Source organism: Amia ocellicauda, chromosome 19 (assembly GCF_036373705.1).
Source record: "Amia ocellicauda isolate fAmiCal2 chromosome 19, fAmiCal2.hap1, whole genome shotgun sequence".
NCBI lineage: Eukaryota > Metazoa > Chordata > Actinopteri > Amiiformes > Amiidae > Amia > Amia ocellicauda.
Window position 1 is genome coordinate 23,224,956 of NC_089868.1, and position 25,316 is coordinate 23,250,271.

Here is a 25,316-nt window from a genome sequence, read left to right on the forward strand (position 1 = left end):
CACACTTATTTGCATCAATGACTCATAGCACGTCTATTTATAAAGTTATTGCAGAAGTGTCTAATCCACAGGGCTGGCTTTTACTAGAGAGCTTATTTCAGCGGTGTCAAGAATTCACATTATTCGCTGTTAATAGCAAAATTAATAGCAAAGTACAGGAAACTTTCAAATTCTGTACTTATTTATTTATTTATTTATTAATCTTCTGATGATAAGTATTAAGTCTACAAAGAGATTAAATTCCCTCCTTACTTAATAAAGTAAGGTTTATTTTAAAATGTAGATGTGTTGGTGATAAACCCAGAATCTCAGACTCTATATGCATCTAGAGAATTTGCAGAATTTTGATACATTTTATTTAGTGTGCAGAAAAAAACCCTGTAAGTGCATTATTTGAAAATGTACCATCAAATCTCATAACTCCTTGTTTCAAACTTAGTGATAATTCATATATTAAAACAAAATTAATGCCCAAAACACAAAGAATTATACAGTGTCTTTCAAAAGTATTCAGACCCCCTTACAGTTTTCACATTGTGTTGCTTTAAAGCTCTGCGGTCATGACACGTTGAAGTAGGAAGTAATATGTGTAATACAAACAACACAACAAGAAAGTAAAGAGATCATTAATATGATATAAAAATGCATTAGTCCGTGCATAAGTGTTCAAACCCTATCAGTGGCAAACCTAAATGAATTCAGGTGCACAAAATGACCATAACAAGCCACACGATTAGTTGGACAGTGGTCCTCAAGATTTCAGAATAGAAACATCTGTCTCTGTGAGGTTTCCAAGCAAAGATTCAACCATGAAGACCAAGGAGCTTTCAAAGCAAGTCAGGGATAAAGTCACTGTCAGGAGAAGGGTACACATGTTTTTGTTAACATCCGAACTTGAAGAGAATCAGCTGTAATTGCTGCCAAAGGGTTGACGGATCTGAATACTTATGCAATCAACACATTTCATTTCTTTCTCTTTCGTTTTTGCTGACATATACTAAAATGTATCTGACGCTTAAAAGTCTTCAGTTTGAGCATTCAAGTCATGAATACAATATTAAGTTAATACAAAATGTGTATACATCATTGAGTCACAAAATGGGACCCCATAGGAAGGGTCCAAATACTTTTGCAAGGCTCTGTACATAAAATAAAAATCTCCACTTAAATGGTCCTTGTTTTATCTTTGTTAGGGTGTGTTCACACTTGGCAGGTTTGGTTAGATTAAAATGAACTCTGGTGCGATTGCTCTGTTAGTGCGGTTCATTTGAACAAGTGTGAACGCTGCCACCCAAACCTTGGTGCACACCAAACAAGCAGACCGAGACCGCCAGAAAAGTGGGTCTCGGTCCGCTTCCAAATGAACTCTGGTGCGGTTCGATAGATATGTGAATGCAACATGGACCAAAGACGTGAAAAAGGACCAGTAACAGGATGTGATGTCACAAGAATGACAACAAAATGAGCAGAGGGCAAACATGGAGCGATGAGGAGGTAAAGTTCCTTATTAACATTTGGTCCGACGAGCATATTTCCAGCATACTCGACAAAACGCACAAAAATGCTCAAGTGTGTTCAGTGATAGGTTAAGGGAAAGTGGGTTCAACAGGAGTGTGGAACAGTGCGCATAAAAGTGATGAAGCTGCGTCAACAGTACATAAACAGTTTTACCTCCTTTATACATTTTATGTGCTCCTCGTTTGTTCTCAACTGGTGTGAATACCACAATATAAGCAAACGAGCGCATTTAGCCCAGGAGACAGCATGGTTTTGGATGTTCGGCTGCAAAAGGATGACACGCAAATCCGTGAAGCGTTCCATTTTTTTTTTACGATATTCGGCAAGTTCCATCGCAAAATATACGTCATAAAAGCTGTCCATTCAGGTTGTGACCTTATCCTTATGCCTTTTGTTTAGGTTCAGTGTTAAAAATGCCAGTGTGAACGCTAAGCGAACCAGGACTAAATGTATCATTTTCATTTTTGGTCCGGACCAAGAGAACCAAGAGAACCAAACTACAAGTGTGAACACACCCTTAAAGGCAACTGTCCAAGATAGATTTCAGCTCAGACACGGATCAAGGCCTTTTTAAGCACGTCTGCAATCACTGTCTGCAAACACACCCTGGGGGAAATAAAAGGTGTTCTCTGTGGGGTCCAGTTCAGAAGAAGGGCTCAGACAATTCGCCAGCTCCTCCAGGAGTAAAGTCTGCCCCTGGTCCCAGTCATCTGCAGAGTCGTCCACAGAGTCGTCCGCAGAGTCGTCCTGCCCCGCGGTCAGAGCCTCCAGCTGCGCTCTCCCCGTGAACCCGGTGCCCTGCATTGGGCTGCTCACACTCGGGTGGATATCTCCTATTGTGATCGGCTTTCTGCTCGGTCTTCCGGGTGTCATGTTCAGGACCACGCTGGTCAGTATCCCACAGTCCACCGCGGGAGAGACACTCCCCGTCTGGGTGGGGTATATGTCCATGAACGGCGGCACGAGCCACAGATTGTCTGATCCCTCGGACGTCTCGCTCTCCTGCTCCTCCTTCGAGAGCTGCGGTTTGTATCCGTATCTTTCGGCGGGAAACACGTTTGTCTCTGGATTTCCCACGCTGCCAGCCACCGCCGCCGCGCTCTCCTCTCTGGAGGCTTGACCGTGAGGACCGCTGTGATCTGGAAACAGAACGAGCTCTTCCACGTTCGTGATGGGGGGGTCGCTGTACATGGACAGCCAGGAAGAGTCAGACTCATTCCTTTCTTTTTCCTGGGGAGAAGAAAGCAAAATGAAATATACCAAGCAGTACATTTAATGTGTGAAGAGATACCAGGCGTCCGGGGAAGAGAAAATCATTTGATGGGGGGCTGATAACGATCTGAATATTGTATTCTTTAATCAGATACTAGTTAAGGTATTTGTTTGTTTTGTATTTGTTTAATCATACTTCCCAGTCCTAATTGTGCCACACTCTCCCTCTTTGTGTTTGCAACGTTTTCACTAAAGATGAACAAAAAACTGTCTATCAGCAATGTGAGGCAGGTGTGTTTATAAATGCTTCTGCTTACCTCAAACAGCTTTATAACAGTGCTGTTTTTAGCCTTAGGGATCTTTTCAAACAGCCACTTGGGTCCCCAGGACATACATATCCTTTTAAGTCTGAAAGAAAGAACATTGACAGTGATATATATATATATATACACTCACCTAAAGGATTATTAGGAACACCTGTTCAATTTCTCATTAATGCAATTATCTAACCAACCAATCACATGGCAGTTGCTTCAATGCATTTAGGGGTGTGGTCCTGGTCAAGACAATCTCCTGAACTCCAAACTGAATGTCTGAATGGGAAAGAAAGGTGATTTAAGCAATTTTGAGCGTGGCATGGTTGTTGGTGCCAGACGGGCCGGTCTGAGTATTTCACAATCTGCTCAGTTACTGGGATTTTCACGCACAACCATTTCTAGGGTTTACAAAGAATGGTGTGAAAAGGGAAAAACATCCAGTATGCGGCAGTCCTGTGGGCGAAAATGCCTTGTTGATGCTAGAGGTCAGAGGAGAATGGGCCGACTGATTCAAGCTGATAGAAGAGCAACTTTGACTGAAATAACCACTCGTTACAACCGAGGTATGCAGCAAAGCATTTGTGAAGCCACAACACGTACAACCTTGAGGCGGATGGGCTACAACAGCAGAAGACCCCACCGGGTACCACTCATCTCCACTACAAATAGGAGAAAGAGGCTACAATTTGCACAAGCTCCCCAAAATTGGACAGTTGAAGACTGGAAAAATGTTGCCTGGTCTGATGGGTCTCGATTTCTGTTGAGACATTCAGATGGTAGAGTCAGAATTTGGCGTAAACAGAATGAGAACATGGATCCATCATGCCTTGTTACCACTGTGCAGGCTGGTGGTGGTGGTGTAATGGTGTGGGGGATGTTTTCTTGGCACACTTTAGGCCCCTTAGTGCCAATTGGGCATCGTTTAAATGCCACGGCCTACCTGAGCATTGTTTCTGACCATGTCCATCCCTTTATGACCACCATGTACCCATCCTCTGATGGCTACTTCCAGCAGGATAATGCACCATGTCACAAAGGTCGAATCATTTCAAATTGGTTTCTTGAACATGACAATGAGTTCACTGTACTAAACTGGCCCCCGCAGTCACCAGATCTCAACCCAATAGAGCATCTTTGGGATGTGGTGGAACGGGAGCTTCGTGCCCTGGATGTGCATCCCACAAATCTCCATCAACTGCAAGATGCTATCCTATCAATATGGGCCAACATTTATAAAGAATGCTTTCAGCACCTTGTTGAATCAATGCCACGTAGAATTAAGGCAGTTCTGAAGGCGAAAGGGGGTCAAACACAGTATTAGTATGGTGTTCCTAATAATCCTTTAGGTGAGTGTATATATATATATATATATATACACCGATCAGCCATAACATTATGACCACCTGCCTAATATTGTGTAGGTCCCCCTTTTGCCACCAAAACAGCCCTGACCCGTCGAGGCATGGACTCCACTAGACCTGAAGATGTGCTGTGGTATCTGGCACCAAGACGTTAGCAGCAGATCCTTTAAGTCCTGTAAGTTGCGAGGTGGGCCTCCATGGATCGGACTTGTTTGTCCAGCACATCCCACAGATGCTCGATTGGATTGAGATCTGGGGAATTTGGAGGCCAAGTCAACACCTTGAACTCATGATTCATCAGACCAGACCACCTTCTTCCATTGCTCCGTGGTCCAGTTCTGATGCTCACGTGCCCATTGTAGGCGCTTTCGGCAGTGGACAGGGGTCAGCATGGGCACCCTGACTGGTCTGCGGCTACGCAGCCCCATACGCAACAAACTGCGATGCACCGTGTGTTCTGACACCTTTCTATCAGAACCAGCAATTTGAGCTACAGTAGCTCGTCTCTTGGATCGGACCACACGGGCCAGCCTTCGCTCCACACGTGCATCAATGAGCCTTGGCCGCCCATGACCCTGTTGCCGGTTTACCGCTTTTCCTTCCTTGGAGCACTTTTGATAGGTACTGACCACTGCAGACCGGGAACATCCCACAAGAGCTGCAGTTTTGGAGATAATAATAATAAGAATAATAATAATAATAATAATAATAATAATACATTTTATTTGGGGGACGCCTTTCTAGATACTCAAGGACATCTTACACAAAGTTGACCTATATAAAATAAATTAATACAATAAACATAGATTACGATGGAGAAATACATAGGGACTGACAGTTACAAAGGAAACATCAGCTAAGATGTAGCCATAGGGCTATAGAACGTAGGCTTTCTTAAAAAGGTGAGTTTTTGAGTGACAAGGAGACCAGCAGAAGAGGAACAGAGGGAGCGGGAAGGGGCATAGGCTGGGATGATTAGGTGCCAGGTTATGAAGGGCTTTGTAAGTAAGAAGGAGCGACTTAAAGACGATAGGGTAGTGCACAGGGAGCCAATGTAACTGGATAAGGACTGGTGTGATATGTTCAGATGATCTAGTGCAGGTGAGTATTCTGGCAGCAGAGTTCTGGACCAATTGTAGTCTATTGGTGAGTTTAATAGGGATACCAGTAAGGAGAGAATTGCAGTAGTCCAATTGGGAAGTGACCAAGGCATGGATAAGGGTTTCAGTGCTGGAGTGTGACAATGAAGGATGAAGCCTGGAGATGTTGCGGAGGTGGAAAAAAATGTCCGCGTAATGGCTTTTATATGGTGTTCAAATGAGAGCATGCCGTCCAAGATGTCCTCCCCTTCAGCCTGTTGCAAGCTCCTCACACTTTCCCCAAGTGCATGGACACTGTTCTGGCCTCTTCCTCTTTCGGTTGTGAGACAGTGTTATGTGTCAAACCCTGCCCTCCTCTTGCTCTCTGGATGCACCCACGATGAGACCGCCATCGGAGACTGTCTATCACTCTGGCATGCTGGACGGTGCTCCGAAGGTGGGGGACACCATCTCGCTGTGGTCAAGCCATTGTCTCGCCAAAGAAAAACGGAGCTGACAATTTCATTTCTACTCTTTTTTCCTCTTTCTTTCCATGATCAGTTTTGTAGTCTTGGCTCAGAGGCCATACATGTTCAGATCTGTGGGCTGCTGAGATATCATCTCGTCATCATAACATCATCACCTTGGGTGTTGAAAAAAGGTGACAAAGTGTTCAAAGTAGCGCATCTGAGATTCTCACAATGCTGTTCACGCAGTATTTAAATGAACAAGGCATGAACTCTGTTACCTTTGTCTGATACAATTCCAAAACATCAGGTTGGCCAGAACAGTTACGGGGACAACGGCTATGAGGCAGAGCAGGATAACGGTGGTGACGTCAGTCCGATCTGGAAGAGAAAAATCAATAAAAAGTGTTTTATGGGTCACGGGTCTGTAGAAACATTTCAAACCTCACTAATTACCAGCAAGCTCATTAAGCAATCAATAAAAATAGGATGGGAAATCAGAAAAATCGATTAACAATCAATAAGTGGATTTGTTCACTACATTATTGCTTGTTCTTTGCTTTGCGTGGCTGACTGTTTTTCTTGTAGCTTTTACTTGTGAAAGAAAGCACTTCAGCCTGCAGTTATGATGTCGGTTTTCCTAGCCAACCGCTTCCTTTTCGTGTTTTACCGTTCATGCAAAGAGAAGCAAAAGTTAAACAGCTGTAGCCTTTAGTGCTCAAGAGAATATGTTTATGTTTCAAAAGGACGCACTTGAGTGGATTCATAGAAAGCGGACACATTGTTTCTACGTGAATCTAACTCAGGATTGTATGAGGTGTGGAATGGTTATCTGATTATCCCAAAGCTAATCTGGTCAATGGCATGGGGTCAAATAATCTATTTATAATGCATACTGACCTGGCTGCCTTGGCCTCTGAAAATAGAACACTTTGTTGGGCCCTCGGGGACCTTCCCCGGCTGCAGTCGATGCGGTCATGTGAATTATGTACTGCGATCTGGGGTCCAGCCTTTCCAACCAGAGCTGATGTGAAAAATTGCCCGGAACAGAAACTAGAACCGAAAAATAATGGTGTGTTCATTAGACAGGAAGGACAATAGACTCTTCTTGCAGAAGCGCTTTGGAATAGGCTGTTTGGAAACTTTATATTATATATACATACATACACATATCTCTACTTTCACTGGCCAAGGGATTGTGGTTGTACTAAGACCTGTGAGACCCGAGAAATAGACAATAACAAATGAAGGCCAAAATGTGGATCAAAAATAAATGCTGTCAAGTTGCAATGAATAGTCACGACACCAATATCATATTTGCACTTTACTGGTGGTGTTCTTCGTATGGGAAGTGTAAAGTTTACAGCTCATACATAAAGTTAGGGGGGGGGGTAGATATTGAGAGAGGCTTGAAAATGCACAGGAGGCAAGTAAACAGAGCTCTTTGTCAGAAGTGCATGCTTGTAGCCACACGTGTTTTCCGCTCTGTGACTTTCTTTCCTGTTCTGTTCACAGCAGCGAGCTAATTATAGCTGGTGGCCCACAAGCGTCAGCGCCTCCCTGCGTTATGATTAACACCAGCCAGGGCGGCTCGACAATACAAGTGCTGCTCATGCCAATCTCCTCTACTGTGCCAGTGCCCTCATTTCACAGGATTGAAGAGAATACTAATTATTCGCACCATTTGCTGTGTGAAACTCTTCCACCTTCTCAGAGACATTTGTCGAGTTTAATTGACCATATGTCGTTTTAGCTGAAACTGACAGAGCCACCTAGTGTTTTTGAAGAGAAAAAAAAGGTAACTGTTTCAAGTGATGATTCAAATTGGGAACCGAACTGAGTTACTGGAACTCGGATTTACATTTTCAGGAAGGATATGTTAAAAATCCCTCTGAACGTTTTATGGGTTGGTGTTCTGCAGAGATAAAGGGCAGGTGAAAGGCTACGAGACTTCCAGGCATCTTCTGTACATGTACAGCACACGTGTGTACAAACACACACATGCATCCGAACTTACAAAGGCACTTACTGTTTTTTAAAAAGGCCTGCTCTGGGTCTTTCATCAGATACACTATATAGTTTCGGATAAATCCTCTCCGTTGGTGTAGGGGAATTTCCTCCCATTGGATTAGAATTCGTCTTTCCTCAGTTTTGAGTATCAACACCTTTGGCCCAGCTAGTGGTTCTGAAACATTATAAAACAAAGCATTCCCGTCAGTTTCCTGCAGCAGAGAAACCTGCAACACGACACTTAATCTGTGGTAAAGATACACTGCACTGACACATTTAGATAGCATGTAACTGTGTTTACACTATGCAAATGCAAACTGATTAGTAAATAATATGTCCAGATATCACTTTGTAACTGAGCAGGAGGCTTGCAAAGGCTGACCACCCAGCGCTTGGGGATGAGCAGACAAAAATGAGGTGGGGGAGGGGGTTGCGGCCAACAAAGGAAGTTGAGGAAAGCTGCTGTTTTTAAAGGCTCGACGTGCAGAGGCTGTGAACTGATACAAATGTATTTGGCAAGAGTGAATGGTTTGATGACTTTTGCTACAGCCACTAGGACCACAACTACTACTACTACTATTACAAATAAAAATAACATACACTGTTTTCAACTTACTCTCTTCCTGTGAATACCCTTCGGCAGAGGCAGGCTGGCTCTCCCCTTGTGCTGTGACGGCGAACAGTAAAATGGTAAACCTGACTCCAGGGGAATTGGCTGAAAAAACAATAACGTTTATAGCTGTTGTGAAAGCAGGTTGGGGTTTGAATGATATTAACATATAGATATACAGTGCCTATAGACAGTCTGCACCCCCTTGAACCCTTTTCGCATTTTGTTGAGTTTAAAAGAGGATTTTGTTTCCACTTATCTACACATTAAAATCCACACTGTTGAGGTGAAAACTGTTTTTATTGGGACCAACAGAGGGAACCTGCAGGGCCTGCTGAAATCATGTGAATCACTACACTTTCACACAGCTGGGGTGGACACTTTCCCAAAGATATACTTCAGGCACGCAGTTCTCACCTTCGATATATGCCGAGTTGTGATTGGCTGCTACCTTTTTCCATTGTATGTCCTGGTCATTTCCAGTCCACTGTATGATGTACCAGAGCGCCGGTTCATTCTGGTACCAGTATGATTCCCAAGTCAGGAAGAGCGCAGAACGACTCACAGATGTCAGATTTGTAATTGTGGGTTTCCCAAGAACTGCAAAGCATTCAAAGACAATTAATACTAGTGGCAAACAATCATAATGACGTTAATAATGATATAAACAAATGTAGATTAATGCTGGTAAATATGGTGGCCGCAGCCCGGACGTGATACCTGTCTGTCCGGTGATGAGTTCAGCGGCCGGGGAACTTCCTGCGGAGGTGAAGGTGGTGACCAGAAGACGTCGTACGGCAGGCGGCAGAGTAACCGTGTACTGAGTCGCATTGGCCTCACATGTATGGACGACTGAATCGTCCTCAACGTCCTTACGGTAAAACACCCGGTATCCCTGAATCTGTCCTCTGCAATCTTGAGGAGCGAGGGGCTGAAAAACAGACACACATTTAATATTTTATAGAGGATATTGATTCACATGAAGAAATTAAAAATATATATAGTTTCTGCCAGTAGAGGGCGCTGCAGGCAGAGAGATGACTGAGTAAAAAAGGAAGGACATAGATGTAGGGAATCTATGGTCTCAAACATTTACATAAATAACTATAATTACTAGAAAGTGCCATCACCCCTAGTGGGAGTTGCTGGACATTGATCTTCTAAACAACATCAGTTAACTCAGGGGAAATACAACAGTACTGATTTCAGTTCTGCAAAATGACTTTATGAACTGTAGAGCCACCTAGAGTCGATAAACAGCAAGGAAACTGATTCTGCATTATAGAAAGAGCAAAGAATGTGTACTATGGGAGAAATTTCATTTTCTGGAAGGAATTGAGAGGATCTATAGATAATGATTCCCACACGCAGACGCCACAGTACGATATCACTGTTTTGGAAGGTGATAAAACTGAGAAAAACAAACATGTAATATGTTTAATCATTTTTAAATAAATAGGGATGACTCACTTGGGTGGTATTACTGGTCCATTAAGAATGAGCAATAGTTTATGGGGTGTGTAGGAGTTATGGGGTGTCACCAGCCTTTTAAATAGCAGAGATTTGCTAAAGTAAGGATTTAAACACATAATTGGTGTAGAAAGAGAAATGTCCCGGATTCAGGAACAATACCTTCCAAAGAACCGTCACATTCCGTGTTCTGGTGCCCTGAATGCCTCCAACGATCCGCCACAGATCCAGTCTTTTAGACGGTGCTTAAGACCAGGGACAGGATTTTGCATTATTCAGGGTGGATAAGGTAGTAAGAAAAATGCAGGACACAAAGACAAAAAAAAACTAAATGTTCCGCAAATAAAACTCGTTGCAGAGGAGCATTACAATTCTTACGGCGCTCTTGTGTCCGTAACGTGATTACTAACCTTACACATGCAGTGGCGGCTGTCCAACAAAATGATTACTGTCTCTGGCTGCTTGGGAGCTGAGAAAATAAACACAATAGCTCGATTACCTGCTTCTGGGCTCCTCACGGTGAAAGACGGGCCCCATCCGCTGCACTGGGACGTCCGGTTCACCACACAGGCCTGCATCTGAAACGCATACTGGGTGAAGGGCTGAAACCCTCTCAGGACGAGAGTGCCCTCGTTGTGATCAGATTCCTGTTGATGCACCTACAGGAAACATTGGATAATTGATTAAGAACATAACATAACAAAGTGTCCAGTCGATAGGAGCCCATTCGCCCCATCGTGCTCGTTTGGTGTCCATTAATAACTAAGTGATCAAGGATCCTATCCAGTCTGTTTTTGAATGTTCCCAAATTGTCGCTTCAACCACATCGCTGGGGAGTTTGTTCAGATTGTGACGCCTCTCTGTGTGAAGAAGTGTCTCCTGTTTTCTGTCTTGAATGCCTTGAAGCCCAATTTCCATTTGTGTCCCCGGGTGCGTGTGTCCCTGCTGATCTGGAAAAGCTCCTCTGGTTTGATGTGGTCAATGCCTTTCATGATTTTGAAGACTTGAATCAAGTCCCCACATAGTCTCCTCTGTTCCAGGGTGAAAAGGTTCAGGTCCTCAGTCTCTCAGTAGGACATTCCCTTCAGACCTGGAATAAGTCTGGTTGCTCTCCTCTGAACTGCCTCTAGAGCAGCGATATCTTTCTTGAAGTGTGGAGCCCAGAACTGTCCACAGTATCCAGATGAGCTCTAACTAGTGCATTGTACAGTCTGAACATCACTGCCCTTGTTCTCAATTCTACACTTTTGACAATACACCCTAATATCCTGTTTGCCCTTTTTTTTTATTGCTTCCCCACATTGTTTGGATGGAGAAAGTGAGGAGTCCACATAAATCTAGTTCTATTCCTCCCATAGTGTAACTATAGTGGACATTTTTGTTACCTTCATCTAATACCTTGCATTTGTCCACATTTTATTTAATCTGCCAGGTGTCGGCCCACAACTGAATATTATCCGAGTCCCTTTCAATAACATGTGCTGCTGAGATTGCAATGGATAGTGGAGTGTTGTTTGTCTAAAGTACTGATTAATTCGCCTTTGAACAGCATAAAACTGTTGCCTATTTATTGATGTGTTTCATGTGTCAGCTGGTTAGTGTGGTGAAGTTCATGAACGTGGTGAGGCCTCACAGGGCGTTTCTTACCCAAACTCGGTGGCCGTTCCCGGGACTGTGTCGCACGCTAACACTCAGAGATTCAGGGGTCTCTGACTCATTCCAATGAACCACAGCCTCTTCAGAACAATTCACAAAATCTACGCTGGTTATCGTGGGTGGGTTGGGTATTACTGGAATAAACAGAGGATTGTTCTCAATTGAAAATGTGTCCTATATCTGGTAGAATTAGAGACCTGATTAACACTTTTATGTGCTTGGTGTTCAGGGTGTATTGTAATCTGATTCCTTACTTCTTATCTAGTTCCAGCTGCCTGATTCTCTGTAGTAACTTTACTGTTTAACTTTCTGCATTTGTTTTATGCGGTAATCTGTAGTTTGTTAATAACTGCATCAGAGAGTTTAATTAATGCTTCTACTACTACTAATAATAATACCTCCAATACCATTCTTACCTATGTCTTTAACTCTTAGATGTATGACGTCAGAGAGTGCTTCTCCAAGGAGATTTTTTGCCTTTATAGAAACACTGAACTCGTTTTCAAAGGAGGACAAAGCCACCTGGATTTTCTCTGCATGATCACTCTGAAGAGAAAAGGTTTTGGTCCTGTTTTTGAAATGGAAAAAAAGAGGCAAAGACAAACCTATTTAATCAAAATGCCAACAGAGACATACATATTCACATGAGTAGAATATTTGCATACATATTAATGCAGTGGAGCAATTCTTTAAAGAACTCTTCACTATATTTACATAATTACCCTCGCACGTTTTCCGCTTTCAACATCATTGCTCAATTAGACGCTTACATAAGAATGAGGGACAATTTGAATTGCGCCCTCTGGTGGCATCTTTTATTAACTTGATTTGGTTGTCTCGTCATCATTTTTCAATTTTCATCCTCAAACTTGCCACATGTGACACCAGAGAGTGCCCCAAATAATTTAAACACCCACTCACATGCTTAAGTCAGAAAATTATGAAGACTGAGAAGCAAGATTGTGATAAAATTATTACAATACTGAAAGCAAGAACCATCTGATACTTTTCAAGACTAGAAGCAGACTCCCTTCTCTGTCATCTCCACTAGTAAAGAAACAGGCAGTAAACAGGAGAAAAAGATGAGCAGGGTTATTAAATATGATCTATCAATACAGATACATAAATAAAAACAGCGTACTGTTCGAATGTCACCGTGTAGCTCGTGGCTATATGGGTTTCCTTCCCTTTCTTCCAACTGCATAGCATGCTTTTAGAGTCCCTTCGGGTCAGACAACTTACATTTGTCGGATTCTCTGGGGGATCTGAGAAAACAAACACATTTTGTGTTGTGCCGAATCATAGTAAAACCTTCTTAGAACCGTTTACCTATTTATCCATATGGTTTTCGATTCCATTCAGTGAAGTATAGTTATGAGCAATAAACAGCCTGCTTCTAACGTTCACAGTGCAGGGTTCGCTTTGACCATTATTTTTGCATACAGAGATATTGCAAGATTAAGATTAACAGGAAATGTGTTTTTTAAAGACTTCAGATAAACAAAAAGTAAAATAGTTTATTTAATTCCTTTTAACCTACATCCTGGTTCGATGGTCTGGCCACAGATGGGCGTCTTTATATCTCGGTGAACCACATCACACCTCAGAGTGGATTGAGGGGTTCGGAAGTTCACCAGGTGAAGCCTGACCGTTGAACAGTTCACTTTTTCCAGAGACGTCTGCTGCTCTTCGTTCAGATAGATCTGCAATCTGTCACGGCAGTTGACCTTGAGAGAATGGCAGTAGACGGTGACGTTGGAGCCCATGAGGAACACGGGTCCAGGCTCGATACGGATGAGTCCGCGAGGAACCAGCTTCAGACCGTCTGTACAGAGACACAGAAGCAATTCAGTAACTGTGGCCCATTAACCAATCAACTGCAGTTTAGCATTCATAAGAATAGAATTGATGAAAGATGAATTTGAATGCCAAATGTGAAGTCTGAAATATATCGATTAGTTGTTAGTATGTTGACACATTCAAGCATGTGACCAGCAAGCTGTTGCTTGTGGGAGTGCCTGTATGAGATTAAAATACTGATATGCAAGACACAAAACTGGCCAAGGAGAAGTGAGAAATGATATCTTCTTCTGGAGCTCACCATCTCGACACTTTTCTCACATCAACATTCAGCTGTCCTTATCTCTTTTATTCTGTTTGTTTAATATAAATAAAGTAAAAGCTCACTTTCGTTTCTCAGAACTGGTAAGGCATTCGTTGCAATACCCTGAATCCAAATCCTACTCACCTCCCTGCTGACAGTAAAGGAGAGAGACGAACAGCAGCAGTGCGTTCCACATCTTTCTGGAGCGTCCCGTCGCAAAGTCACTCGAGATCAGACTCCATGATCACCCACCCGGGACACCTGTAGGTGTCTTGAAAGAAAGCGAGTGAATAACATCTTGAGAAAGTTATAAACAATGGTCGAAGCAGAGGCCTTACCGAGGTTTCACTTCAAGCAGAGTTGATGTTTACAAAGTTGTGGCTGTGTGGGAATGAGTCTGAATCTGGGCAGTGTGAATCAAGAGACACCTGTGGCTTGTGGCTGCGAACCGGCTGAAAAGTTGAGCAAATAGTTGTACATTTGTATATCTGAAAGTGTCTCCAACTCATGTGGTTAAATCCACCCAATAAGCACCTCACATCTGTAGATCTGTTTATTGCAACGTGTTTCAGCACTTGTTTTATATTATGATAAAATCTTCTTCATGAGCTGCAGAGACCAGTGTGGCAGCTCACATGTTTCGATCCCTTGAATTATGCACAGATTAATCATGGTGAAAATGTATCACCTGAGCTGGAGACATTTTCATAAATAGTTTCCTTTCTGTGGTAACACACACACACACACACACACACACACACACACACACACACACACTTAAGGACTGATGTAAAGATCCTTGAGAAAAAGCCAACAACAAAACAAAACAATTTCATCATTGGACCGTACCTCTATGGAACAACTTTTACTCGTTGTCTTAGAAATGCATTTCAATAGTGACTTATTCTTCGAAAGCAACAATACTTGAACTATGAGAAAAAGAAGATGAAGGAGAATGAGAATAATAATAATAGAAGAAGAATGTTTAAGCTTCTCTATCTGTTTGATTAAAAATAAATGTTTTCATCTCTCTCACTGAAAACTGCTTTGCTCTGGAAAACATCTGACCTAGATTTGTGGCCTTCAGCACATGCTGAGACTCCTGCGCAAACTTGTAAACCTTTAGTTTAATGGTTTCTCTGATGTCCTACATTAATGTGCATCTTCTGGTTCAACACCGAGATGTGGTTTCCATAACCTGTTTCAAACTGGATTTCCTTCGTCTATGAAAAATTAGTATTTTGCACATAAAAAATTTATATAATTAGGCACTGCAACTCTAGATATCAACAATATTAGCAATGTACCCTAATAAATAAACAAATAATAATCTGAGGACATCGACTGGCTACTGCATTGTCCTGTTGACTGTTAATGAAGACATACTTTGGACTCAAATCAGGCTCAGAGAAACTTTCTGCTGCCTTTTTTTATTATATAATTGAAAGCAAAACAAACAGAGAGAGAGAGGTCTTACTTTGTGGGAGCTGTAGATCAGATGTAGACGGGAGTGGAGGACGGATGCTGGTCTCCAGTGAAACGGCGAATCTTTATCCATAATCTCAAGGCTGACGCAAATCCACAGGAGTGTAGATGTTGTGTATCGCTGAAGGAAAGAGGGACGGGTACCTGGCGATGTGTGCTGTTGTTTCTCAGGCCAGCAGCTCTGTTGCTCACATTGTGCCTGAGCCCTCTTCAGCAGACTGCATGTGTGTGAAGAATTTGCACGAGAAGCAGCGTCTTTAATCTCGCCCTAGATTTGGTGATGTGCTTGTAGTCATTTTCCATGAAGTCCCTCCTCACTGTGAGGGGGAAACCCCAGAGGCCAGAAGCTGAAAGATGGTGTTGCGTTTTAACATTTTTATATAGATCCACAAGGTATATTTGTATGTGTGTTGTTGTCGTTCCTTTTCTTGTATTATTAGCTTTACTGCTGTTGTTTCTATTTTGAATACGAATCCTTAGAAGTTTTGTGTGGGCGGTTGAGCAAACATCTCAAAGCTTCCTAACACCGAATACACCCGTGCAATAGTTCACACCTTTTAGAATCTGAGGAAGCGACAACCCCAGTGAATGAGTGTCACACACACAGATACCTCTTTATTAAATCAGAAACATTTATTTCAGCGGTTATGTTTGTTTTGTTGAGTTTTTGCAGTGTATTTGTAATGTTGTACACCTTCAAGTCTTCAATGTTTTCCATCAAAAGTGTTCTATGTTGTGTTGATGTTGACCGTCTTTTCAGAATTACATTCCTCCACCCATTCAATATCTGTGTCGTATAAATTATGCAATATGAATGTTGTGGACAGTTTAATCTTGCTCTCTCTCTTTTTCTTTCTGTCTCCCTCTCTCTCTCTCGCGCTCTAAAAATATATATAAAGGTGCCAAGTTATCAAGGCTGCATCACAATTGTGTTGACCTTTCGGCGCTTTCAGCTATTTCATAAATTATATCTCTTTCTTTTTGTTTTGTTTTCTGTATTACTGTATTGAATCAAATATAGGTCAGATCATAGTCTAGCACTTTGTACTGTTTTTGCATGAATGATATGACCTTTTAGGGTCTTGCAAACTTTCTGTTCAGGTATTACTGTTTAATGTGAAAATGTCAACCTTTAACATTATAGAGCGAACGACCAACAGACTTGTGTGTGTGCATGTGTGTCTGCCACTTTATTTTATCTTTTTTAGATCTATCAGGAAAATAAGTCTTTCACAATGGAAAGAAAACAATGGGGCAAAAGTGAATAAAACACGTTTTTTTAATTATTTTTACACATTCGACATCCTGTGCTCGGAACAAAGGGCTTTTGACGTTGATTTGATGTAGCTGAGGTTGTGCTTGCGCTTGTTCATAACCTGAATTTCAATATAGAAAAGGTATCTGAAGAAAATGGGTAAAACCACGTGAGTCATCCTAGCACACGTGTATGAAAATAATTTACTGAAGAAAAACTTCTTCACATATACTTTAAAACTACATTTTAATCTTTGAATGTTTCAGAATCAATACCGCTGTGTATGCATGCCTTCAAAGGTACACTTTCTCTTTCCTATCAGCATTAAATCAGAATGTTTTTACCAAAGACACAGCGTGGAAAAACACTCTGGCAGGCAACTGACAACAGCATTTTATTTCCTTTGTTTGTTTTTTATATATATATATATATATATATATATATATATCCTTTATAATTTACTAGTGTTAAATATATATTTCCTGTATAATTTACTTGTGTACACATTAATGTTAACAGTTGTTTAACTAAGTTTATAGTGATCAACTGTTTATTATTCCTGCTGCTGACCTGATCAGCATCCTGATTCGTGTGGGAGAGAACCTGCACGTGCTTTTATATTATTTATTGATTAATTGGTTTATTTCTGTGCAGACACCCTTATCCAGGGGACTTACAGTTAAAACAAACATTACAAAAGTGCAATAACACAAATCAATATAGAATTCAATTTACACATTACAACAGTACAGTGGTATACTCAATGCAAAGTACAATTTAAGTGCAGTAATGCAATTAAAAGCAAAACCCATAGCATACACCCAAGTTCAAAGAGGAGGTGCAGATATGATAAAGTCTTAGGCATATGCTAAACAGAGGGTGAAATAGTGCCAGATCTGCATTTTATTAGTCATTTACAAAATTTTAATAGTATTTAGTGTATTTTAATTCCAAACAACAACAAGAAATACACAACACAAATGAATAAACAACACAAATGTGTTATCAGACTCGATTTGATGTTCTGATTGCTGTGCAATAAAGGGTTGTGTTGCACGGTAATTAGGCAACATAACTTAACTTGGAAGAGGTAATGCCTGGTTTTAATGGTAATGTGTTTCCGTTTAAGGGCAATAATGAAAACCCAGACCTGTCCCTAAGTGACTATTGAGAAATATGGTCACCATTTTGTTGTAATGTGCAACTTATAGGTCATCCTTTCTCAATTATGGAACAAGTTACAACCTGTTACTCAAGCACAATGCATTCTTAATTAACAACATTACTTTACTGTTTTTTTAATACTTTTATGACAATGAAATGGTTGTGCCAAGCTCCCATCTCATATTAAACTGAACTTGAATATGACAAGTAAACTACCACACCTTAGAGATAAAAAATAAATACAAAAGTTGTGAAGATTAGGACTGTGCTCAAGAAGTTCCTGTCTCTTTTACTGACTTAACACAACAAAGTAAATATTTCAATCTGCTTGCAAGCATTTTACAAATATTTCAAAGTCTGAGTCTCGGGTAGTACTTCTGTAGTCAGCAAGAACACATTAAACATTTTATAGGAATTTGACAGCCTTCATAATGTAGGTTATCCGAAGAGCACTTTTACAAAAATCTTTTGAAACTCTGGGTGTCAGAAGTGTTAACCCGACTTGTGAACACTTCACCACAAATGGTGTTGCGCTATGAGAACTGTAACAGTGATGTGGTCACACGGCCTCAATTTCTTAATCACATTTACCGGTGAAAAACAATGCAGGTATCCGCCAGCAAAGTTAATCTAATGCCTTCAATTCAAGCATAAAAAAGCTTGGGCTCCACAAGACAAATGCAGCTTTGATATTTTGATGCACCAGTACAGCTCATCTATCATTGCATGACAACCTAAATGGTTCTTTTCAACCTTTAAACAAGAGCAATTAAAACTTTTATATACTGATGAAGTAAGAATGTAACTAGTGTATTTTCCCCCCTCCTGCACGGTACACTATTGTCAATAGCTACCAATACCAGAGTAAACCCATTGAGACAGGTGAACTTTGTATTAGAAATGTATCATCCTGAACAAACAGAACTGCAGTTTGACATGTAATAGTTAGTGAACATAAATATGTGCCACGTTGTGCTCATATTTTACATTTTAACCAGGTAAACAAGACTGGAATGAGCCGAACCTCTCGTTCACATTTCAGTCCACCCCTCCCGTGATAATACAGTGGCTGGTCTTGATGTTGCCACAGTTACAATTGTGACGCTTCCCCTAGTGTTGGTGTCCCTCTGTGCCTCTCGGGCCGCAAGGAGAGCAGGAGAGGCACAGCAAAAGCACAGCCTGAACTCAAACAGCAGAGCTTTAACTTTGTCCTGAAGGTAACTCTAATGGTGGACATGTTTTCTGCAAATCACTGGTGAAGAACAACATATAAACAGCTTGTATCATGTAAAGAATAGCCAATAATAGCAGAATCGACGAGCAGGAGGTGAGTAGGACAATCTGACCAGTGGCTGAGGAAGTGCTGTAGCGGTTGTTTCAATGATTAAGACAATCTAATCATATTCAGCATTAAAAACAGCAGTATGGGTGCCGTCTTGTCCTGTTTCTATTTCAGGCACGATAAGAACAAAAACCATAAAGTTATTTATAAGCCTCCTGGAGCTTTCTGTACGATTTGATCACTTTTCTCTCGGCGCTTTGCATTCTGACAGCCAAAGTCAATCCCAGAATGCAGCACAGTAAACATTGTGGTGTGATGGGACATCTCGACCTCAGAGTTCGATCGCACACTGAGTTAGAACAAGTAGCACACTGTTGGCGTCACATGAGGGAACCCGAACAGCCGAAACCAATTATGGCGCAAAACACAAGCAGTCCCATTAGTCCAGATCACAACCATATGTGGTCTCCATCCAGGAGTCGAGCAGACGTAAGCAAATCATTACAACAGAGCTGTCACCATCTCCATCTCTGATCATCACAATACTGCCTACCAACAGAGGGTTGTGCAGGAGATTCTTGTGCCCTAGATAATGTTTTGCTGTCCCTGCTAGAGATAAGGATCTGTGCGATGACCCGATAAGTGTCAGTACTCAGTCAAATATGTCAAAGTATGTTGGTTCAAGTCTGAGGTGGGAGATGTGAGATAAAACATTTGAAGTGTTGAACATTATCTAAAGGAAACTGCTATCAGTTGGTTAGAAACCTTCAGAAATAGCTCGACACTCGAGCAGCAAAAATAAAGACACAAAACAAACACAGCTGCATCTATTTTGAACACGTTATCTGGAATCTGGGTTTACCCTGCTGAATGGGTTTAGATTGAAAGGATTTTGGCTAATGCTGTGTGGCTATGCAGGCTTTTGTAAGTGTCCTTCAAATATGGCAGGTTGATTGTCAAGTGTTCTCTTGTGGTGTGATTGTAGGACCGTGCCGCAGGTGGCAGAGATCACAGAGCAGTCTTCGGGTAGATGACTAGGTGACTCGAACTGGGTTAGTCAGGCGTGAAAGTGTCACCATGGAAAAAGTAAAGCAACACAACACACCTCGGGGGAATCCTTTGTTCGCAACAACCAGGAGGACTAGTTCAGTGCGACCGGGGAAAATCAAACAACCAGAGTGGAGAAATAAACGTGGGCTCGCCTGTCACCACAGCGGTTTCACAACACCTAGATTATGCGTTAATTGCCCAGGATTGGAGTAATATGTGCAGGAGAGAGATTTTTTGGGGTGTGTGAGGGAAATTGTGTGTTTTTTAACAATCAATGTGTGTTTGTTCTTTAGCCATTGCTGAAAAATGACAACTAGATTGCTGGCCTCATTTAACGCCTTGGACCGTTCTTCTCAGAACATTTTGGACAAACATGCCCGGGTGAGTAAATCCCTGTTAAACATAAAACAACATGTTCAGAGCAAGCATATATGTTGTGAAAGTTATAAAAGAAAAACATGGATTATAAATAACCTTTTAAGTTATGCACATATTTTATTATATGTAAAGTAATAACTGAACATGAAAGATTGAATCCTAGTCATGGATATTTGCACACCTAATTATATTCAAATGTAACCAAATTATTAACAATCATAACAAGCACACAGTGGAATTTGCACTATTTGCTCTGTCTGATGATGTGATTTTAGTATTGTACACATATTAACTTGTACTTACAATACACGCCAATGGTAGATACAGACCTCTTCGTCTAGTTCAATATTTCAATCCTTGTTTTTTTTTTAAGAGTCGACAGCTAGGCAATGTGTCAAGCAGAAGCTTTGCTGCTTGTCATGAAACCTCAAATTCACCCCTAACCTGCGCCTGTGGGTGGGACTTCGACCTGCCCAGCACCAGAAGAACCGACATCTCCAAACCCAAAACCGCTAAAGACATTATAAACGAGGAGCAAAGACTACTGCACGAGAAAATAAGGTATTCATGATCTGTTGCTTTTCAAAATAATGGTACCAAGCAACAATCCTGCATAAAATAACCAAGAAGATGCAGCCAGGGGTTGTTTATTGAGGACTTTACAAAGATTCCTGTGCAATGAATCTTCTGGTCATTTATGGTTTGTCTTTTAGGACAACAAGATCTGTGAGACCTCTGTCTGTGTTCAAGAGGGGACCCAGGCTGGAGCACAGTGGACAGCCCACCGTCAGACCCTTCACCAGCCCAGAAGAGCTCGCCTGGAGACAGGCACACTGGAAAGGTTAGGAAGATGGAGGGAAAACATTGTCAAATGTCAAAGTTTTCCTTCTTTTAATGAGCTGGACACATTGCCAGAAGAATCGATCAAAGATGGACAAAGGAAACTGTTGAATGGATCCCAAGAGATTAAAGAAGATCTAGAAGATGAACGCATAGAAGATGGGAAGATGAAAGCAGAAGCTTTGCAGGCGTGACGGGGAAAAGAGAAGCTGTAGATCGAAGACAGTGGAAACATCTGGGGGAGCCTTCATCCAGCAGTGGATTGATACAGGCTGACGGTGACTGTGAAATTTTTTGCATACTTTCCATTTGAAGAATTCTCTTCTTTTCTTCACAGGCAAGCAGAAAAGTCCAGAGGAAGGGTTTATGGTCATCACAATAAAAAAATCTCAATCCTTGAAAACGGGAAATTGCACAGCACGGAGATTGAAGTGGTCCAGAGAGGTAACTCCAGTCCAGATACAAAATAACGTATTTGATATGATTTTCAAAAATTCTAGAACTAAGACAACACTGGTTAAAAAAATACAGATTTAAAAACGGCATTCCGAGTGTTTTCCTCAGACAGTATCACTGATTATATCGTTATAATATCTTAGCGTTTCCTTCATGAGTTCTGAAAGTCTTTTTGTTAAATCTAATTACAGTACATGCTGAGAAATTATGCTTTATTTTTTAACAATTCCTTATTAGATTTTTCTAATGTTGTTTTTCAGGTTGAAAGAGTCCCTCGTTTAGAAGCATTGGAGAGCAGCCAGGCCCAGGTGGGTGCGGCGCTGGCCTACACGGACACGTCTCACTGGTCCACCTTCTCCGCAAACAGCCACCGCGCAGAGGAGACGCCTGTCAGCGCGTTCACGGGTAAAGCAAGACTGTTGTGATGTCTGAAGAATAAATACAGTCTAAAATCTATAAGTACACTTAAATCCAGTTCATATTGCTCTCGTTTTAAGGTCAACTTAAGTGCTTTTCGTCCCACTCTTGTCCCGTTCACACAAAGTGGTACACAGAAACAATTGACACTGCGTTTAGATCTGTCACCACCAATCAATGGAGATGTAGAGTAGATGTCTTCATTGTCTTATTTGTGCAGCAGAAGATGATGGGCAGTACAGTATGCCTGGGTCAGCGGGACGATTAGTCGCACAGCAGCTACAGGAAGGAAACGTTGTGCGTGTCGGCATGAACGGGACATTCAGAAGGTGAAACATTTGTATTGTTGTTATTTAAAACCCAAGCACAAACACAAGGATCTTCAGATGTCATTAGTAATTATTGTAAAGACTAGGCTATTGTTCTCTTACCATATATGCTCAGTCTCTTGAATTTATCTTTCTTATATTATCCTGACCACAAAAACATATCTTAAACCAATTATTCTATTAATACCCAGAATATATTGCAGCATCCTTATCTGCATGGTTTTGTTTCATAAGATGCTATGAATTCAGGTACAAAAGAGAAACTAGAAATCGGTTGAAAATACCCAATTTCTAAGAATCGCACATAGATTTGTTTTGGTTTTAATTAGTATTTTGTCTTCTAATTGAATCAGTTCAGAGGGAAATGCTGAAAAGGACACTCTGGGAGAAGAACACGTCCGCGGTCTGAAAGATAAAGCTGCTGACATCACTTCAGCAGTCATTCCTCTCAGCTTTGAAGATGAACTGGAAAAGACGACAGCTAGGATACTGACACCGAAATCCCAGGACGTATACTCGCCTCTTCCGGTAAGAATGTTTTACGGTTATTGTTTGTATTTATTGATTAATCTGACCTGTCACTATGACTAAATGTAGAATGTGTGTATCTGTAATCAAAATCAACTTGCTCTTAAATTTAAACCGTGCATAGTGGGAGTATTTTGTACCGTCGGATGTTTTAAATTGTGAGGTGTTTAATTGTGTAACATTAGTCTCAAAAATATATTTTTTCTCCAATTTCACAGATTGTCAGTAGGACTTATCCCGTGGTGTATCATAAAGATTATCAATACAAACCTTTCAGCAGTCCCAGCTTCCACCATCTTGATCCTAGAGACTATGTGCAGCAAAGAACTGTACGGATGACCAACGACCAAAACACGTTCCGTTCTGCGATAGTTCGAATAACCCAGTCGATGCAAGAAGAGCACATGGCTCCAAAGGCAACACGCAGGGAGATGATCGAAAAGCACTTCGCACTGAGACCAGAAACAAATCTGAAAAGGAAAAAATCGGGAAATTTGAACAATCGGCTGTTTTCCGCTAACGGGAAAATGAATTGCCGGCCAGAGTACAGAATGGTGTCTCAGGAGCTTCCAATGCACAATGTCTTATCTTCCATGCTTCCATCCAACAGAGCCCCATTGACTCTCACCATTGCCTCGAGGTTCAAGCACGCCTCATCTGCGGAGGTCGGCCCGATCCGGAATGGCGTCAATCCAACGCAACCTCTGGAGTTTGAGGCATTTTCGACGCACTTCTTAAAAGGGGTGCAAGTGTCAATGAAAAGGCAATTGATGCATGGGGGGAATCAAACACCTTCCCTTCCAAACAGGAGCCTCTATGTATCCCAGGAGAACAACATGGACTTCATATCCATTTCGAAACCACTGAAGCACAGTCAGAATGAAATCGATCAGATTCTCGGCAGACGGTTTTCCGAGGAAGTCCTCTTCCCAGAAAACTTACAGTCCCAGTCGGAAAATACAGAAGATTCATACCAGATTAATGTTCTCCTGTCAAGACCCAACAGCGGCCTGGAGAACAGAAGGAAATTCCAGGAGGAATGCCGGCCGAGAGAAGCATCACCAGTAGACGTCCCTTCCCCAATACCCGTAAAGATTGACGAACCAGAGATTTGCCCAGAGCGCCCAAACACCAGTGGGGTCCTTACTAGGCAGGCAACGGAGGTTGAGCACCAAACAGATCCTCTACCTGAAGAAGAAACTAAGCCCCCATCAAAAAACCCACCTCTCTTTGACCCACACCAAGTGATTAGCATCCCAACCGCCGAAACCGAGCCCAACGCCGAGACTGACTGAGCCGCCGAATTTGATGATTCGCACAAGCCTCTCACTGACGGAAAATCAGCCTCAACTGACTCATACTGTAGCTCTCATCTTCAGCCGCAGATGGCTTTATTGACCTGCTTATGTTAGGTATCCTGTTTTAAAAAAAAACTGATGATGCAGGGAAGAAGTTGTACCAGATGGTTCAAGTTCACAGATTAAAATGTATTTGAAATTAAAATTGTGAGATTTTCTTTCCTGGTCAAGTATTTCCTGAGGTATTTATATATATATATATATATACATATATATACATATATATATATATACATATATATATATACATATATATATATATACATATATATATATACATATATATACATACATATATATATATATATATATATATATATATATATATATATATATGTATGTATTATCACTACTATACATAGCTTGCATATATCACCTATATAGGTTAATTATTTTGTGCATTTATTGTGTGTGTTGCTGTAATACATTATATTGTACTATGATATGTGTGTTTTGGTATTACAAATTGATTATTCCAGTTCGACCACTGATTTCAGATTGAAGCTTAAACAAACACAAAATGCACACACAGTAAATGTGTACAAAATCTAACAAGAAGTCCTCAACCCTCACAACTTTATGTGCTCGGGAAGAGAGATTTTGTAGAAAATAAACCATTTTCAAGATGCATAATAGTTTTTTGTTTCCACACATTTAAGGCAATGCTAACAGTAACAGCAGGAGTTATAGCTTTCTGTGACACAATTTAAATATTCTGTGCCGTGAACTGTTAGTTGGCTGCACCAGGCAGGCTGACATTGTTATTTTCTCTTTTTATTTTGTATTTCCTACGATTTTACAGATTCCCATAAACACAACCTCCCCCTACCATTGTTTATACTGTGTGCAATTCACTCTACACAGAAACACATCAGTTCAGTCTAGATATAACCTCTGACCTCGAATAGCAACAGAGGCAAAAGGAGCATCCCTGATCAAACCCATATGGGAATCACACTGGCAACCCGGA

The 25,316-nt window shown here is 41.3% G+C and overlaps 2 protein-coding genes across 4 annotated transcripts; one reads left to right on the forward strand and one right to left on the reverse strand.

Annotated features, from left to right (window-relative positions):
- Nucleotides 1–339: 339 nt before the first annotated feature.
- il23r (interleukin 23 receptor) lies at nucleotides 340–15,497 on the reverse strand. Its single transcript, XM_066692708.1, has 16 exons — nucleotides 15,282–15,497; nucleotides 13,949–14,075; nucleotides 13,241–13,525; nucleotides 12,842–12,965; nucleotides 12,117–12,268; nucleotides 11,692–11,834; nucleotides 10,544–10,703; nucleotides 10,207–10,289; nucleotides 9,295–9,505; nucleotides 8,992–9,174; nucleotides 8,581–8,679; nucleotides 7,984–8,139; nucleotides 6,855–7,007; nucleotides 6,236–6,335; nucleotides 3,048–3,138; nucleotides 340–2,748 (listed from the first exon to the last, which is right to left on the reverse strand). The coding sequence occupies exons 2-16, from the start codon at nucleotides 13,998–14,000 to the stop codon at nucleotides 2,089–2,091; spliced, it is 2,652 nt and encodes an 883-aa protein (XP_066548805.1). The 5' UTR covers nucleotides 14,001–14,075; nucleotides 15,282–15,497; the 3' UTR covers nucleotides 340–2,088.
- A 3,344-nt stretch (nucleotides 15,498–18,841) lies between these two features.
- LOC136714747 (uncharacterized) lies at nucleotides 18,842–24,474 on the forward strand. 3 transcript variants are annotated; one of them, XM_066692355.1, is made up of 9 exons: nucleotides 18,842–18,925; nucleotides 20,334–20,421; nucleotides 20,792–20,979; nucleotides 21,132–21,259; nucleotides 21,596–21,702; nucleotides 21,975–22,119; nucleotides 22,352–22,460; nucleotides 22,814–22,988; nucleotides 23,207–24,474. In XM_066692355.1, exons 2-9 carry the CDS (start codon nucleotides 20,347–20,349, stop codon nucleotides 24,281–24,283), a joined length of 2,004 nt encoding a protein of 667 aa, XP_066548452.1. In that variant the 5' UTR covers nucleotides 18,842–18,925; nucleotides 20,334–20,346; the 3' UTR covers nucleotides 24,284–24,474. The 3 variants fall into 3 exon arrangements, with proteins under 3 accessions (XP_066548452.1, XP_066548451.1, XP_066548453.1); XM_066692354.1 differs by having other exon boundaries at nucleotides 18,848–19,035; XM_066692356.1 differs by having other exon boundaries at nucleotides 18,848–19,035; nucleotides 22,355–22,460.
- The last annotated feature ends 842 nt before the right edge of the window (nucleotides 24,475–25,316 follow it).

What these genes read in the sequence shown, in the direction of transcription:
- il23r (XM_066692708.1), bottom strand. Translation starts at nt 14,000, where the DNA reads ATGTGGAACGCACTGCTGCTGTTCGTCTCTCTCCTTTACTGTCAGCAG. An exon ending in CCAGACCATCGAACCAGGAT is followed by an intron (nt 12,966 to 13,240) that starts GTAGGTTAAAAG and finishes TTGTTTTCTCAG; the next exon opens with ATCCCCCAGAGAATCCGACA. An exon ending in TCAGAGGCCAAGGCAGCCAG is followed by an intron (nt 6,336 to 6,854) that starts GTCAGTATGCAT and finishes TTTCTCTTCCAG; the next exon opens with ATCGGACTGACGTCACCACC.
- LOC136714747 (XM_066692355.1), top strand. Translation starts at nt 20,347, where the DNA reads ATGACAACTAGATTGCTGGCCTCATTTAACGCCTTGGACCGTTCTTCT. An exon ending in GAGACAGGCACACTGGAAAG is followed by an intron (nt 21,260 to 21,595) that starts GTTAGGAAGATG and finishes TTTTCTTCACAG; the next exon opens with GCAAGCAGAAAAGTCCAGAG. An exon ending in ACGTATACTCGCCTCTTCCG is followed by an intron (nt 22,989 to 23,206) that starts GTAAGAATGTTT and finishes CCAATTTCACAG; the next exon opens with ATTGTCAGTAGGACTTATCC.